This window comes from Neomonachus schauinslandi, chromosome 8 (assembly GCF_002201575.2).
Source record: "Neomonachus schauinslandi chromosome 8, ASM220157v2, whole genome shotgun sequence".
Taxonomy (NCBI): Eukaryota; Metazoa; Chordata; class Mammalia; order Carnivora; family Phocidae; genus Neomonachus; species Neomonachus schauinslandi.
In genome coordinates, this window is record NC_058410.1 from 119,118,181 (window position 1) to 119,136,672 (window position 18,492).

The 18,492-nt window shown below is 43.7% G+C and overlaps 1 protein-coding gene across 2 annotated transcripts; it reads left to right on the forward strand.

Moving 5' to 3' along the window:
- Positions 1-2,993: 2,993 nt before the first annotated feature.
- Positions 2,994-18,018, forward strand: IRF4 (interferon regulatory factor 4). Of its 2 annotated transcripts, none has more exons than XM_021697055.1 (8): positions 2,994-3,293; positions 4,568-4,754; positions 5,535-5,623; positions 6,342-6,486; positions 9,281-9,388; positions 11,814-12,167; positions 15,664-15,776; positions 17,823-18,018. In XM_021697055.1, exons 1-8 carry the CDS (start codon positions 3,078-3,080, stop codon positions 17,964-17,966), a joined length of 1,356 nt encoding a protein of 451 aa, XP_021552730.1. In that variant the 5' UTR covers positions 2,994-3,077; the 3' UTR covers positions 17,967-18,018. The 2 variants fall into 2 exon arrangements, with proteins under 2 accessions (XP_021552730.1, XP_021552729.1); XM_021697054.1 differs by having other exon boundaries at positions 3,078-3,293; positions 6,345-6,486.
- The last annotated feature ends 474 nt before the right edge of the window (positions 18,019-18,492 follow it).

The window sequence follows — 18,492 nt, forward strand, 5'->3', positions numbered from 1 at the left end:
CGTTTTTGTTCTTAGCAATCTCTTTCTGTTTGTTGAGAACACTTTGGGGTAAAGTAACCCACTGATTAAAATGTAATCAATATGAAGGCAGTGATCTTTGCTGTGTTCACTTAAGTATCCCAAGTGCTTACAACAGTTTCTGACATGTGGCAGGTGCTCAAAAAATATTTGTTGAATGAATGAATCTGTGAAAGGAAAAGAAAGGAAGAAAAACAGGTTGTGACTAGAATTTTCTTTGAACAAAACTGTTATTTATTACATAGACTCTGATAATGGAAAACTTGCTTGGGTGAATAAAAATATGGCATCCTGTTAATTTCTGAGAAAGTCCGTTAGTTTTAGGAAAAACATACCTAATCTGTGCCTCACTGCCTGTTTTACTCTAGCCTAAATTTAGTTTTTTCTCTGGATAGGAGACATTGACCTAACATGTAAGTTTAAAAGAGAAAAACTGAGAAGTAAGTGAAATCAAAAGCTTTTCAAAAGTTGCAAGTTGACCTAGGATGGTGGTGGTCTAAAATCATATAGAAACCGGTGATCTGACGGTTTACCTGAAATTGCTAAGTACATAAACATGCTGGAAGCATACAAGATGCTCTGGTGAAAGCTTAGTGGGCAGATGCACAGGGAGTTAATTTTAATATTAAGGACATCTTGGAAAATTAAGTAAAATCTCAGGTCTTTTAAAATATTATTTCTATTCTGGACATTTATATCTCACTAGAAAATTGCTTCCTACCAGACTGATGTTAAAACTACGTCATTTTAAGGTGAACTGAAGTCCAGAAGCAATTAAGCATTTGGATACTTCGAGACCCCTCCCCCCACTCTTTTATGTTGCCATAACTGAAACTTTGGGGGCAATGCATTGTCTTTCTGAGTAACCTCAATTCACCAGTTTAATAAATGCAAAAGTCTGTGAGCATTTCAAACATATGGACAGACATTATTTGAGCCACAGTTTATAGCTCAAAGTATCCGAGGCGTGATTATTGCTAATTAATGAGTAGGATGTTCTCTAGGACTCTTCTCTAGGAAGAGTCTAGGACTCTGCTCTAGGAAGGCAGGGCTTTCAGCAATAGCTGCGATTCCAAGGGTGCCCGCCACCCACCCACAATTCTACGATGTGGACAATTCCTCCGTTTTTGGTTACACGCTCTTCAAGTGAAGTCCCCCTCACTCCAGATTCCCGCTCGTACACGCCCCCACTTCCCGTCCTAACCACATCGCAGTTGTTTAGCTGTTACTAGTTATTATCAACCGGCCTCCCGCAGGACCTGGCGCTGAGGCGAGGTCCCCATTTCGCGCCTTGCCCTTTGCAGGAAACCTGCCCACATTAAGGTCCCCGCGGCCGCGCACGCCCGACTCGAGGTGCGCTCGCCCCGCGCAACGCGAGGTGGATCGCAGCGGGCGCTAGGGCCCCCAGCCTGGCCGCAGCAGACCCCCCAACACACGCTCCTCCTAGTATTGGCCCCGGGGCTCTCCCGCGGCTCCCCAGTCTCCACTCACAGCGCCCCCCTGGCCCCAACCCGGCAGGCGCTTTCGTACCCGCCCAGCCCCGCCCCAGGCTCCGCCCCAGCGGGCTTTTAAGCTTTATAAGTTCCTCTTTCCCACCTCCGATACTTAGTTTCACCAGTTGAACTTGGGACCCACTGCTGCCCTCAGCTCCGAGTTGGGGGCGAGGTAAGGCTTGGGATCGGGTAGGAGAACGGATGTGAGGCTGGCACAATAGAGAACCGGGAGCACGAGACTAGAGGTTCAGGGGTCCATCTCGAGGGCAGCGCAGGCGACCCCAGCTTAGGACCCGAGAGGGAGCATGCCCCTTGAAGGAGCCCCGACTCCCACTACGTCTGCTCTGGGCCCCGGACCTTTGTGTGGGCTCTGTGGTGGGCCAGCCGGGACAATGCCCAAGCATTGCCCTCACCACTCTGTGGTTCGGCCCCGCCCAGGCCCGGGGAGGCCACGCGCTGGACGGGATGGGATAAAGAGGCTGTCAGGGCCCCAGAAGTGGCCAAGGCGGGGCCATCGAAAGGACCTACACAGGACGGCGGGCTTTCCTGAGGGAGGACAGCCTCTTACTCTAGAGGCTTCAGTCCGAGGCTCCTTATCCTGCGGCCCTAAGGGCCCAAACTCACCTTCGCCTCCCGCGCATTGCTCCCCGACTGGTGGTGGAGGAGGAGGAGCTCCGAATTTGGGCCACTTGGGGCCCTGCGCTCTGCTGCCTCAACCCCGTGTTCTCTGAGAACCCTCCTGGCATCCTCCCCGCCTCCGCTCTCTCGCGCGGGCCTCCGGGGTCCGGCTGATGCTCTGCGCGCCAGAATCTCCCGCTATTTGGCTGCGCTCCTCGCCTCCGGCCGGGTCTCTGCCGCGTGTTGCTCCCACGGCCCACTTAATCCTTGCTAGCTGCCGAAGGCTCAGGGATTCTCTTGCGGCAGAGAGTGCAGGTATGGGAGAAGGCCCGAGCCAGGAGTTGCTGATGCTGAGCACCTGGAAAGTCCAGACCGCAGGCGTTCATTCCCACGTGCGAAATGCTTGGCGCGCGGGGCCCACCAAAGGAGTGGGCGCGAGTGGTAACTGACAATGAAGGGAGAAATGTACTGGCAACGGTTTGGGAATGGGCAAAGAAGAGCGGGAACTAAGAGTGAGCACGCAAACGGTGCCAGAGTGTGGTGGTGGCTGGATTTCGCAGTGTGCACAAAGGCACGAGTTGTGTTGCCTGGGCAGCGTTTGGCCTGTGGGGTGTGTAACAAGAATGGAGAGTCCAGAAGGTGGGGCAGGAGGATGAACTCCGCGGGAGGCACGCTCGGGAGGCTGAGGACCGGGCGTGCCAAGGGGATGAGACCGGGCCAGCTGAGAAGGTGCTTTCTCTCAGGGGCCTTGGGCGACACGGACTTTTACAGAGCGCTCCTAGCTGTCTCGGAGACTCCAGGGCCTCATGGTCATTGTCAGAAGGGTTTGAGAAGGGTGCCCCGAGCGCTGCGCTGGGGTGGCTAAAGGCTGGCCCTCCTCTCTGCCGCGCAGAGCGAGTGCAGGAGGCGGATCCTGGGCGCGTGAGGGCGACAGTCGGCGCGCTGGGCATGAACCTGGAGGGCAGCGGCCGAGGCGGAGAGTTCGGCATGAGCTCGGTGAGCTGCGGCAACGGGAAACTCCGCCAGTGGCTGATCGACCAGATCGACAGCGGCAAGTACCCAGGGCTGGTGTGGGAGAACGAGGAGAAGAGCATCTTCCGCATCCCCTGGAAGCACGCGGGCAAGCAAGACTACAACCGCGAGGAGGACGCCGCCCTCTTCAAGGTTACTAGCACGAGGGGAGCCCAACCAAGGTGGGGGTGGAGGGAAGGCCCCAGAGAGCTTGGTGGATCCCTAACCCAGACTCCGTGGCCATCCCAGTCCGCGCCTGGCGGTTCTCAGAGGAAAGGGGACCGCGAGGGAAGGACGGGATGGGATGAGCCCCGCAGGGCGGGCGGTCCGGGAGCATCAGGTGGCAATTCGTAGAAGCTGGGGGAGGAGAGAGGTTTCAACCTTTGTAGTGTTTTTAGAAACCGGGGACCAGGTACCAATCCTGAACGTGTTGCATGAGCAGTACCAGGGGAGTCAGATGGCTCCAGCAGCAGGGAAATAGATATCTGGCGGGGAGAGCAGCGCTGACTTGAGTGTTCCTGTTTGCATTTATGTGGGTTCCTCTGTCTCCATTGGAGCCTCATTCTGTACCTCTGGATACCACCGTGCCATCTTTGATCAACATGTGTCTCTCTTTGTCTCCCTGTTTCTTTTCTGTAAGCACCCTTAGGTGGGCTTGAGTTTGTGCCTGTTTTCCTGTCCCTCTCACTCACTACGTTTGTCTGTCTTTCTCTGTTTCACTGTTTTTCTCTGGAGGTCTTTCTCTCTGGATATTTTTATTTTCTTTAGTTCAATCTCTGTTGGGCTCTCTATCTTTCTAGCTCTCCTTGATCCTTCCATATGTGTTTCTCTCTATCTCTGTTTCTGTCTGATTCCCTCTTTCCAAGTCTATCTTTAGATATTTTTCTCTAGGTCTCTCTCTCTCTCTCTCTCTCTCTGTGTGTGTGTGTAATGATTGTTTTCCCCTAGAGCAGTTTACCCAATGAACTGTGCATTAGGACCCAGCCCCACCACCTGTGGGCAGAACAGGCGAAGGGGACTTCCTCTGGAATTTGCTCTTAGAATATCTGACCATTCAGATGTACTCTATGGGTAGCAGCTCACCCCTAGTTCCAGTGGAACTCACTTCAGACACTGTGAGGGGAGGGGGTGGTTAGGGGCCCTTTCCAGGGACCCTCCCCATCTCACCTACCTCTTATAAATACCTAGAGAATGCTCAAACCATTTGTTTTCAATTCAGCAAAGATAGAGTCCAACGGGGAAAGTATTTTACCTAGTGGAGACCCAGTGTCTTTCTGTCCCATGTTTTGAGCAACAATATAAATCTGAGGCACCTAAGCATCATTCTTTCCTTTAGAAATACAATCCTCAGGTTCTTTTTTTTTTTTTTTTTAAAAACCTATATTTTAACAACCCCCCCCCCCCCCCCCCCGCTTCTTTCCCACAAGGCTTGGGCACTATTTAAAGGAAAGTTCCGAGAAGGCATAGATAAGCCAGACCCTCCTACCTGGAAGACCCGTTTGCGATGTGCTTTGAACAAGAGCAACGACTTCGAGGAACTGGTAGAGAGGAGCCAGCTGGACATCTCAGACCCCTACAAAGTGTACAGGATTGTTCCTGAGGGCGCAAAAAAAGGTGGGACCTCCTGAACTGGGGTCACAGAATATAGCCTGCCTTCCTCCTGCCTCATGTTCAAGCCCAACAGGCTCTTTGCCCAAGTTCTCAGGGTCATAAATTGAAATTCTTGTGGTATTAGGGTAGGACGATTTCTCAGATTCCAACTCTCTACCTGTGGGTGTATGCACATGCATGTGTGTGCACGTGTTTTTCAGTTAGTTCTGTTGGCGTAAGATATGGGCCAAATTTTTCAAACAAAATATGGAAAACTTGTTCAGAGATTTATCTTTACTTATCAGTGTTTCATGATTAACCATTCTGTAGAAAGGAAGCATACATATATCCATATATTGTTACTCTTTATAGTAATAAAAATGTCAACTTTTAGAGTATACTGTGGTCAGCTTGGAGGCTTTCTGGAATTCAGATCTTCTCTTTCCAAGTTTCTGACCAGTGTGTCAGAGTAGAGCCCAAGAATCTGCATTTAAAACAAACCATACAGATGACTTCACTTGTGGAACATCTTGCTGGTGGGGCCCTTTATGGGACAAAGTGCATTCACACACAGCATTTCATCTCCTTCTCTACCTGTCCTACATAAGTCAGACCTTGTAGAAATCAGTTTAATGGCCTGAACAAGTAATTGCCCATGGGAATTGCTAAAAAAGTGCCTTATTTGTCAACACCGTTATGCATTCTAGGAATTAAACTCTCAGGTATTTTTCTAAGATTTCACTTTTAGTTATGACAATTCCTTTATTTCACACTTTACCATTCGCCTTTTGCCCAAACACATAGGAGCAAAGCAGCTCACCCTGGAGGACCCACAGATGACCATGAGCCACCCCTACACCATGACGGCTCCTTATACCTCACTCCCAGCTCAGGTATGGTGGAGGGTACAGGGCTTCTAGAAGGGGAGGCTGGGTCTGGGTGAGGCCACGTGAGCCGGCTAGTCCCACATAGCAGGAAAAATACACAAACAAAACAGCAGTGCTTTGTTTTTGTTATTAGTCAATCAGCCAAACCAAATCCCCAGTCATTGGATGAGTGTCTCACTTTCTACCTGGTGTTACTATCAGTGTTGGTTTTAAGGAGTGGGGAGGTGGATGTGTCTGCCTGCTAGCATGGACTTCTACTACTGATTCTGAAATCTGGGAAACAGATCTTTTGTGGAAGATGACAATTTTGGAAGTAGTGCTTTATCATGTGAAACCACAGGGCAGCTGATCTCTTCAGATTTTTCTGATGTGAATTACAGCTCTGTTTTATTCACTTTGGTGGGTAAAAGAAGGCAAATTTCCCTGCAGTACTTTTGGTGCCAGGTTTAACCATATGATGAAGCTTTACACAAATCATTACTTTATAACACTGTCTTCATTGTGCTTTTTGATTCTTTATGGCTACTTTCCACCTAGTGTGATGAGCTATTCACTCCAAAGTCTTTTGAGATGATAAAATGATTTGGCTGTCAGCCAAATGAAAGATGCTGTGAGGAGTCTGACTATAAAAGAATCTGCACCCCACCCCTTTCCCCATGCCAACCAATTGATCTTTGCCAAGCTGGTTGCCTTTCCTCTCAGCGGCTCCTTCATATTCCTTTAGCAGGTTCATAACTACATGATGCCACCCCATGACCGAACCTGGAGGGACTACGTCCCTGATCAGCCCCACCCAGAAATCCCGTATCAATGTCCTGTAACATTTGGATCCCGCAGCCACCACTGGCAAGGCCCGTCTTGTGAAAATGGTAAGAAGTATGCTGGGGCTGGTTTTTATGGCTGTGGCTCACCCAGCAGAACAAACCTGGCCAAAGGGTCCTGGTCTCTCCTGATCTGTCCTTCTGGGCAGTACCCCAGTTCTTTCCCCTTCTCAGATGTGCTAGGAAAGACCTCACATGCAGTGAAGGAGAGAGCGAAGGTCGTCAGGGGGAGGACTCCAGGGTTTACTGACTCCTGGTCTACTTGTGCCAGGACCTATGCTGGGAACTGCCTTACGTGAGATCTTTTTTTTTTTAATTTAATTTTATTATATTAGTCACCATACATTACATCATTAGTTTTTGACGTAGTGTTCCATGATTCATTGTTTGTGTATAACACCCAGTGCTCCATGCAGAACGTGCCCTCCTTAATACCCATCACCGGGCTAACCCATCCCCCCACCCCCGTCCCCTCTAAAACCCTCAGTTTGTTTCTCAGAGTCCATAGTCACATGAGATCTTATTTAAACATCACAGAAAGGGGCGCCTGGGTCGCTCAGTTGGTTAAGTGTCTGCCTTCGGCTCAGGTCATGGTCCCCGGGATCCCCCAGAGATTCCCCAGGGTCTGGGATTGAGAATCAGGCTCCCTGCTCAGTGGGGAGTCTGCTTCTCCTTCTCCCTCTGCACCCCCCCACTCATGCTCTCTCTCTCTTGCTCTCTCTGTCAAGTAAATGAATAAAAAAATAAAAAATAAACTTCACAGAAAAAAATAAAGGGGAACACTAATCTCAAAATAAGTAAATAAATAAAAATAACAAAATAAACATCACAGAGATCCATCCCAAGCAACTAAAAACTGCCCCCCCTTTTTTGATGCTAACTCACGGAATGTAAGGAATGCTCAGAGTTACCCAGTGGAAGTGAGGGGCTGGAGTTCAACCTCAGATCTCCTCTTTCATTTAAGACAGAGGATCTCAGATGTCAAACTGGTTGGCCATATTTTTTTAATTATCTGTTTGATAGGTTAATATTTTTCATCCTCCCTGAATAATCTTTGGCAAAAAGTAATAGATTTTGTCAGTCTTCCCTCCTGGATTGTCCCTTAATGTTGATTGGGCCAGTAATCTCACCGGTCTGTTTCTTTCTACATATCTGTAAAACGGGCATACCATAGCTGTGTCCAAACCTTCTCTCTATAGGAACATCAGGAGATTATTGACCTAGTATATTTCTCTTAAACAAGTGTGCCCAAGGGGCACCTGGCTGGCTTAGTTGGTAGACCATGCCACTCTTGATCTTGGGGTCGTGAGTTTGAGCCCCACATCAGGGGTAGAGTTTACTTAAAAACAACAACAATAGTGTAGTTATTTTGGGGCTTAGAAATGATAGTAAGAATGGAATGAATAAATACTAAGAAAGCAGTCTCCATAAGGTGACTAGTGCCGGTGTTGGGGTCCAAAGAACTTTGTTCATTCTGGATTAAATGTGGTCCCATTCTCACAGGAGTTTCCCAGACATCAAAATGAGATCACTCAGTGGAAGCACTAGTTAGCTAAGTGCAAAGAAAACTTCATACAGTGTATCAAACACAGCAAAACACAAGCTTCTAGGACTTTTGAGTTAGATATTTAAATAGAAATCCTGAGATAGGTCAAGACTCAGGTCCTTCTGTATGTTCTAGGAATATTTCGTTCGTCACAATTTGGTCAGTTCCCCTTTTTCTAATCATGTTCAGGTCACGTTTGGCTTTTTATGAAATTGACGAAGTATACCATCATTTAAAATTGTTTTTAGTGTCATGTTTACAAAAAAGCTCAGAGTTTGGTTTTATTAGCTTTTCAAGAGTGATTTGCAACAAAGGTTACTTTCCATTCCATAGTGGAGGAGTTAGTTAACATTAAACTGGTTTCTGAAATTCAGACTTGTGTCTAATATATCGGGCTCTATTGAACTAAGAACCTTAGTAACAAGGCAATGTCTCAAACTATACAAAAATATGGAATAGGTGGACATATTTTGAAGCATAGTTGACATTAAAAGAAGTGCCACCAAAATTATGTTCTATGAGATATTCTTTCTCTATTACTGTTTGATGTGACCCACAGCTATTATGCTGCCAAAACACATGGTTCAATTTTCTTCCTGAAGCCAGAAATAGAAAGCTAAATAAATGTAGACTAAACAATTTGTAAGTTTTTAATTGGGCTCTTTGGCATCAGAACTCAGGTAAACCTGAGCTCACAGCTCTCCTGCCAACTTGCTGCGTGAACAAGGATTAATCTCTCTGAGCCTAAGTTATCCTGTTTATCAGGGTAATTATGGAGGGATGTTGCTCAAAGTGTACCAACTTCCAATTATAAGACGAATAAATTCTGGGGATCTAAAGTACATGGTGACTGTATTTAGCAATACTCTATTGTATTTAAAAGTGGCTAAGAGAGCAGATCTTAAATATTCCCACTATACAACACATACACACACACACACACACAAATGCACACACACACACAGTGGTAATTATGTGAGGTGATTAAGGTGTCAACTAACTTAAAAAAAAAAAAGAAAGAAAAAATTATAGAGGGATTATTTCAAGTTTCCTTCCAAAGCTATGAAAAGGCTCCTTCCTCTTTCAATCTTGTTTTTTCTGATTGGACTTCAACTTGTCTCTGTCCCTTGAGAATGCCACCGGTCAGTTCTAGAGGGCCCTTGGCCCCTCCCTTCCAGGGTTGGTGCACCCCTCAGGGGCTGAGTGGCCACATCCCAGGGAGAGGAGACCTTCCTGTGTGTCGTCGGTCGGACAGACTCTGTTTAGACATCATCTGATTCTTATTTACAAATGCAGGTTGCCAGGTGACAGGAACCTTTTATGCTTGTGCCCCGCCTGAGTCCCAGGCCCCTGGAATCCCCATAGAGCCAAGCATAAGGTCTGCTGAAGCCTTGGCGCTCTCAGGTGAGTGCAGTGTTCCCTTCTAGAGGCCCCCACAGGAGGCTGGCTTCTGCTGTGGCTCCACCCTCACCTTTGGGTATACTTGATTGGGTGGGGGTGGGGAATCCCTGAGCACAGCCCATGGGCACTGGCTTTCTTCCATCTGGGGACTAGAGTGGATATGGACACATCTGACTCCCAACCTCTTTGAATGAGGACATCATTAGAATATTTAGCTCTAAGAAGCCAGCTTTTGATTCTGATGCCAATTCTAAATGCTGGTTTGAATTGAGTCATTTTAGGGTTTCCACTGACATCTATCTGAATTTCCAGGAATATGCAAACACCTCAGCTTTATATACCAAGGGCCCCCCTTCAGCCAGAATTTTCACAATGTAGTATAATTTCTTAGAAAAATACACAAGGTTTCTCATTTTGAAAAGCTGATCATCCTTCCAGGTTTAGCTACAAATAGGTCTTCCTCTCTGTCATCCTGAGGACACGAGTTCTGGCTCCTTTCCATTCATATGCCTAAAAGTAGTGAGACTTGCAGTCAGTCTTCATCTAAAATTTGATAGGTTTTGCAAAAAATTTGGGTTAGAGCTGATTTTTAAAGTTTCATTTCTAAAAGAATCCCTGCAAGCTCAAAGATCATACCTGTTTTAAGGAAGACACCTCAAGGTTTGCTAAGCATATGTAGTGTGTATATATTTATTTTTTAGATCGTATTCTGGGTTGTTTTAAAATGGGACTTATAATTACATTAAAAATGAATAGCTTAAGCCTCAGAATTCTCACCTTGCCCCTTGGGCTTTTTAAAAATCAATGATAGAAAGTATAAAGTAAATTCTCAAGGTTTCAAAGAGTTGTGGTCACCTTTCTTGCTTCCAGGTTCACCATTTATTTCTTTTCAGTTCTGAAGTTCTGAATGAGGCTTACTGCCTCTCTTCTTAGATGCTCCTAAATGATGGAGGGGAGATGTTTCTGAGCAGAAAGCCTTGTGCTTGTTTTTAGAAACTTTCTAACCCTTCTCTTAAGCACCTAAGACCTGTGTAGGTGCCTGGAAAGTAGGAAATAAGCAGCTATTTATGTCACTGTGACCTCGTGATTTCTGATGATGTTAAATGAAATGAAACTTGCCCTGCAAGTCACCTCAAATGGCCAACACTCACTGTCATCAAGGTACACTGTCTGAGCTTGCTCTCTGCTAGTGTGTTTACAGCAGCAGAAATTGAAGTGGAGAATTGAGACAGTGATGTGGGTTGTTTAAGTCTCAAAACCTGCCGCTGAGGAATAAGAGGGTTTTGTGGGTTTCTTTTTTTGGTATGCATAGTACAGATTAATTATCAACCTTGAGCACATTTGTTGGAGAACAGCGATTCCCATTCATTTTTAAATCCCATGCAGTTATGGATGGGTGGCTATTCCTATGCATGAAGCCCTTTTGCATTTCAGTTAAGGGGTCCTTTGCAAACCTAGCTTTGTCCTTTTAGTTTGTGGGTCCTATTCTGAAGAAAAATTTCATAAGTGAACTCATCTCGTTAAATGTTTTAGAAAGCACAGTTATTTTCAAGGCAGATTTTGAAAGCCTAGTGGGACTTTAGCCTTAGAACATTTTTTTTCATTGATTCTTTTCTTTCCAAGTGAATTAATTTTATTATACAAGTAGTATATACACACATAGCATAAAAACTAATGTGACAATCAGAAAAGCAAAAAAGGAAAATAAAACATCACATTCCTACCACCCAGAGATCACCACTGTTAAAGTCTTAGTGTTTATCTTTGCTGAAACTTCAATGTGCACTTGTATGTATATATATATATTTTTCTATGTAAGTAACATCATCTTGATATTTTAGGGTGGTTTCCAATGTAAACATTTTTGTTTATTTTTTGAAACACCATTATATTCTTTTTGCTAGTAGAAATTAAACTTAGGGTTTACTTCCTCCAAAATCAAAACTGATTGTCATGCTTAAAGATGGATTTTGTTCAGTGGTACATGACTTAGTATTTTAGACATAATTGTTGTCATCATCGCTATAATCATCACCAAACAATGACACACAATGTTCTTAACCAGTGGTGCTCTCTAATACAAGTCAAATATACTGTGCAGAAAACTAGTGTAAAGTGTGATTCCCCCTCCACACAAAAAAATCTATGGTCACACAAATTTGGAAAATACTGAGTTAGACAACATTAAATAGATTTCTTGCAGGATTTCCTTAATATCTCTTACTGTCTATGACTCCATGAGGGAGATGAGGGTATGCAGCATTTCCTACACTTTCTTGACCCTGGAACTTTCTACTTTTTATGGAGTATTCTGGGACACCAGTGTCCCACCAAATACACATGTTCTGGTTGAATAGTTTGGCATCCCGATGTGTATCCAGTGCTCCTTGGTCCCTTAGCACTGACCATGAAATCTCTGTGTTTACAGACTGCCGGCTCCACATCTGCTTGTACTACCGGGAGATCCTGGTGAAAGAGCTGACCACGTCTAGCCCAGAAGGCTGTCGGATCTCCCATGGGCACACCTACGATGCCAGTAACCTGGACCAGGTCCTTTTCCCCTACCCAGAGGACAATGGCCAGAGGAAAAACATCGAGAAACTTCTGAGCCACCTGGAAAGGGGTGTGGTCCTCTGGATGGCCCCCGACGGGCTTTATGCCAAAAGACTGTGCCAGAGCAGGATCTACTGGGATGGGCCCCTGGCACTATGCAGTGACCGGCCCAATAAACTGGAGAGGGACCAGACCTGCAAGCTCTTTGACACACAGCAGTTTTTAGCAGGTAATGTACCAAATTATCTGTTAGAATGGAGCATCCCACACCTGTGAGCCTAAGAGACAGAATGGAGGGGGTGACACTGTATCTGCTACAGTGGTCCAAACAGGTCACTCCCATCCCAGACAGAGGTCTTCCTTCTATTAATCCCTGAGCCTGCGTGATCTGAGAATAGGTTTCCTGTTTGTTCATCTCTCACCTCTGCCTCTACCACCTGCTCCTTTCCAAAAGCAAAGGGGTGTGAAGAGGAGGAAGATTGCTCAAGGGGATTGTGGTTCAGGCTGATATCTTGAAATTCTGGTATTCAACAAATAGTCACAGACTGATAAGGTTTACACTTTATTGGCAGTATGATCTCAGCAAGCATGTCTGCTGATGTTTCAGCTTTTTTAGGGTTCCTAGGAAAATCATAAGGTTAGAAGTGTATTGTTAATATTCTTGGTTATGAGATGTGTTACCCCTAAGCAGATGCTCTCCAGCAGGTGAGACCAAGGATAGAGTATGTGGAACTGATTTTGCAAAGGGGAAATTATGAGAAGGCTTTGAATTATCTCTATGATATGCATGTTTCAAATAATATTTTCTAAAACCAGTAAGTTTTGTTTTTCTAGTTTTGATTTCATGACAATTAAATTAGCCCCAGACTGGCTTTTGTGAAACCACTGGCCACATTATTGTTGAAGCTTCATCCAGAGTACTCATTTGACTATCTATATTGATGATACCTCTTTTGGAGGGAGAAAGCTGTTCTGTCAGCTGCCAACTCTTTCTGTACCTTATTCTGTACCTTATCCTTTTTTTTTTTATTCCTATGTTAATCCCCATACATTACATCATTAGTTTTAGATGAAGTGTTCCATGATTCATTGTTTGTGCATAACACCCAGTGCTCCATGCAGAATGTGCCCTCCTCAATACCCACCACCAGGCTAACCCATCCTCCCACCCCCCTCCCCTCTAGAACCCTGTTTGTTTTTCAGAGTCCATCGTCTCTCATGGTTCGTCTACCCCTCCGATTTCCCCCGCTTCATTCTTCCCCTCCTGCTATCTTCTTCTTCTTTTTTTTTTTTCTTAACATATATTGCATTATTTGTTTCAGAGTCTGTACCTTATCCTTAAGCTATTCTTTTATAAGTGCCCCTTCAGAAACACTCTATGTCTTTGGGTTTTCATATGCCTTTTCTTTCCCTGCATATGCTTCCTGATTCAATTTATTTAAATTAAAAATATGAAACATCTATGTGCTTTGACACCATTGACATTTGCTTAGCCTTTTGGGTTTAAGTTGCCCAAATTCGTGTAGGCTCATCCAAATTCTCTTTTGGTGCCCCTAAACAAATATGTCCTTATATGACTAACCCTCGACTAAGAGGTGTGACAAGAGGAAGAGGGAGAACTGAGCCTCTGGTTCTCCAAGGCAGCACCAGGGTGAGAAAGGCATGTGGGCCTGAACACCCCTCCCTTCCTCTGAGCTACAGAACTGCCTCCAAATCTGCACCATGACTGTTTTGTCCATTCTGGGGTCCAGGGTGGTAATCATGGTGGGCACCCAAGGAAGAGTCAGGAGCTACTGAGGGGCATCTTGTGTGCACCTCTTATGTCTGCAAAAGCGTCTGAAAGGGTCCATGGGGGTTTGGATCACCTCAGAGACTATGAATCTTGGTCTCTTTGGATTCAGAAGCCACAGGGCTAGGGCTTTAGTTAAGGTATCCCAGGGGAATGACACTTGCTTCTGTGAGTTTCTCTCACTATGTGTGTTTTAGGAGTTTGAATCCTACCATTCTAAGTAGGCTATAAGTTACACTTTGAGTCACAGTCACTGAGAGCTGGATACAGGCAAGAAGCAGAAAGGCATGATGTACCAGCTATGAATATCTGCAGGTTGTGAATTCACTTGCCTAGAATTTAATATTTATCTGTGAGCAAGAGTTGTTTTTTTTTCTTCCTCTGTAACCAAGGACTGTGCTTTTTGCTCCCTGCAACCTCTTATCTTGAAGTATTCACTGAGATTCAAGGAGGAACCTGTGAACTTAAAAACTGCAGCTGTGTAAACCAGCTTCTGCATAATCAAGGATTCCCACAGAATGTTCTCATGTTATCAAGCATTTGAGACATGACTTTTTCGGAGAATTGTGCCAACTCGCCACTCTGATTAGCTTGTGTAGGTGTAGTCTCAGACCTCAGTAGTGTGAACGCCTTTTACACATTCTGACTAAGTCAGTTAGGTTTGATTTGAATTCTGGAAGAAAAAAAAAAAAAAGCAGGAAGTCAAACAGTCCAGTGAGTTAGTTAGAAACTTTTCTTCAGTTGAAGAGAACAGTGAAGATCTTTGATATCTCCCCATTCAGGATTTGCAAACTACTAGGGACAGCCCCTAAAGGCAAAGCCCAAGGGTGCATATCTGATCAAGATGCATGTGCATACTGTTCTGCAGAAGTTGTAGCAGCAACCATGTGTGTTTCTTTTGCAGAAATGACATTTAACTCTAGTGGAAAGGAAAGAATAGGAGCAGCTAGAGCTTAAGAGTCATCTTGAATATGGGCAAAGGGACATGGATCAATGTCAGGGATTACACATGTGTCTTTCCAACAGTCTTTGTTCTGCATCTTTAGGGTAGGAGTGGTGCCTTCAGGATAAACATATCCACAAATGTGGGGACCCCTAGTGTTTCATCACTACTTTTTCATTTCAAATCAATATCAGTCCCACAAGATGGACAAGAAGTCAGCTCAAAGTCCCACAGTTTAGGCTTAGTGCCAAGTAGGAGACAGCTGGTGCTCAGTCTCCAAGATAACAGTAAAGCATTTTCAGTGATGCCTGAATCATGGAAAGGTCCTGAGTGGCACAGATATTGGATTATGAGGGCTCAGCAGTTTTGAGATAACATTTTGAAGTAATCAGAAAATTTTGATTTTTTAAATGAAATTTCTCCTTTGTATAAATTATTCTTTTGCCTCAACATGGCTGCATTTCTTTTCCTTTTTCTTCATCCTTCACTCCCCTCTGCTACCCTTTGCGCTCTCATGGGTCCAATGCTGCAGATCAAGGTTTCTTAATCTGCAAAGCATATTTCCCTTAAAGAATCAAGTGAGGGGCGCTTGGGTGGCTCAGTTGGTTAAGCATCTGCCTTCACCTTGGGTCCTGGGATCGAGCCCTGTGTTGGGCTCCCTGCTCAGTGGGGAGCCTGCTTCTCCCTCTCCCTGCTCAAGCTTTCTCTCTCATTCTCTCTCTCTCTCAAATAAATAAATAAAATTTAAAAAAAAGAATCAAGTGAAACCTGGAGCCCTCTCAGGAAAAGCACACCTATGAACACGTACATGCAATTCTATATCTGGGGTCTAAAAGTTAAGAACCCCACTTAGAGAAGTAAAGAATACTCACTCCTATTTTAGTTTTCCAAATCAACAGTGAGCTTTTGCTTCCTGCTTTAACCTGGCACGTGCAATGATGGTTTCTGATCAGGATTTTGTTTTGTTTTGTTTTTCTCATGGGGCTTCTCCAGAGCTGCAAGCTTTTGCTCACCATGGCCGTCCCCTGCCAAGATTCCAGGTAACTCTGTGCTTTGGGGAAGAATTTCCAGATCCTCAGAGGCAAAGGAAGCTCATCACTGCTCACGTGAGTATTTAGTCACATTCAAATGATTGAGTTTCCCTGTTTTTCATCAAGGGCGGGGTCTCAATTAGAAAAGTCTCAAATGAAAAGTATATGTCAAGTGACAGGAAAATCATGAAGGAGGAAGCATGGCCCAGTGAATGGTGCAGGAAGCACAGCCCAGGGACCCACATGTTTTTTCCAGCTCTAGAGGTCTACTCATCACAAACCTGCAACCATGGGCTTCATTCGTCCCATCTTGTGTATAGATCAAGATGTTGCCCTATTCCCATTTTATAAGGATTTAAAAGGACTAGTGATAAAAGTTGCCCTTTAAAATTTTTTATATTTAATATTGCTTTTAAAATGCTGTCTAGCTGACCTTCACTTGATAGAGAAGCTTTTCCCAAATGGGAAGCTGTCCATTGACCTATGTATTTTGCAGTCCCCCCAATTTTTTCCTAAGTCCTCTTTTATTTCTAGATTTGTAGAAATTATTTAACTAATGGAAACCAAGGGTCATGTGTTATTTGGAGGACTTTATGTCAAGGAAATTAAGTAGATCAGTGTTCTCTAGCAGAGTTTAAAATAGGGTCAACTGTAGCACGTAAACATCTTTTTTATAAAAAGTTTATAGAGATGACATTTGGAATAAATTTGCCACAGAAAACAGAGTTTTGAATACCCAAGATTTTGAATTTGAAAACTTTACATTGCTACATACCTTTCAGAGTTATTATTGGGCCTAGACAAAAGCAGTAACAGGTACGAAAAAAATCAGTCTGACCCCAGAAAGTGTTCCATTCTGGGAGATGTTAGGAATCAATCCACTGGCTATGTGGAGACCTACCCTGGGGCCCGAGCTGAGGGTGAGCTCTAGGGTGAAGCTCAGGGTTAGGGTTTGGTTTGTATAGAAACATTCAGGTCATATTTTAGTTCTCATAATGTTTTTTATTGATAACTGAAATAAAACACTATCTAATTTTAAACACACAGTACTCCTCCTTGATTGTAAAATCAGAAACCAACCAACCAAAAGACTAGAGCTTTTTCTTGAATTCTGTCCAGTAATTGATATAATAATTGATATCCTCTTAACACCTAGGATTGTTAAATGACTAAATAAACTTGGTATTGATAAATAATATTTCGAAAGTTGGTGAAAAACTCCTGCATCAGTCTGACTTTAAGGGTTTTTTGGGTGCACTAGCCCTCCTCTGAGTTAGGCAACTATGTGTTCCTCAAGCAAGGGTCCCTGGAATTGAGTTGTCTGGGATGGAAAAGAAAAATTGATATGTGTACACCCAAGAGTCCCTACTCCTTTTTATTATGGATTTAATTTATTTCAGGTATTTTATATGAATTATGCTTAAGTTTCTATATATCAAGTAACATAAAGGCTCAATTTAGTAGCAGAATTGATTAACAAAGTATTCAATTTTCTTAGATGCTGTAAATTAAGGAAATTCTGAAAGCTGAATTTATTTTAGTGAATATGACCCACATAAGTAGCCAAACTAGATGAACTTGAGGTCAATTAACCTCTCTTTCCCCATAATAACAGTGTTGTTGTTTGTATAGATTTTGCTCCTTCTTTTTTCCTTTATCTTAGAAATATACAGATTATCAAGGTCATCCAGGAATTGTAAATTGTTCAGGATTTACACCCTCATCCCTGTCATACTGTGGTTGTGGAAAAATTTATTGGCCTAAATTATTCTGAGTTACCTCAAAGCTCATTAATCACCTCAAATTTCCTTTTAATTTGGTCATTTTACCTGATTTGCTTATGCTTAGTTAAACATAAATTTTAAGCAGCTATTAATTTAAAAATACCATCTTTGACTTTAACTATAGTAAAAACTCAGAATTAAGTAGAGTCGGTTTTCAGGTTGGTATACGTAAGGGCTAACAAAAAATTGCGTCTTCAGAATGTTTTGATTTGGATAGCACCTAACCTTGGATTTAACTTTACCATATCTTCAGATATTGAGTTATTTAGTGATAAGCCAATTGCAGGATGTTAAAAAGAATATTTCAAAAATATCTTTTTAAAATCTCTTATTAAAGGTCGAACCTCTCCTAGCCAGACAACTATATTATTTTGCTCAGCAAAACAGTGGACATTTCCTGAGGAGCTATGATTTACCTGAACACATTAGCAGTCCAGAGGATTATCACAGATCTATTCGCCACTCCTCCATTCAAGAATGAAAAATGTCAAGACAAGTGATTTTGTTTCATTGTAAATATCTGACTTTGACAGGAACAGCTAACTGAACTCCCTCTTTTTCTTTTGAGAAACTTGGAAATTGGGGCTTCAATTCAACACTTGAGGAGAATCTCAGCAGGAATGAGTGTAAAAAAACCAGCTCCATCTAATTGACAGATGAGCTTATTCCAAAAGGAAGGACAGTTTTCAGGGTCTTCTGTAGACTGCCATCTTTGATGATTACTGTGAAAATTGACCAAAGGGTGTGTTTACATTTACTCAAATGCTATCTTTAATTTGATGTGGATTATTTCTTGCTTGAAAACTGAGAAAACTTGTGTTTCAGTATTGACCACTAACTAGAGGGATAAAAGCACATAAGTGTTGTACTATTTCTCAGGGAAATAATATCTAAATTTGAGGTGACTCTGCCCACAAAAGAAATGTATTAATGCACATAGAAGATGTTGCTCTTGTAGAAAATGCTTGCTGTTAGAAAGAGAATCTTTGACTGAGATTGGACCACAG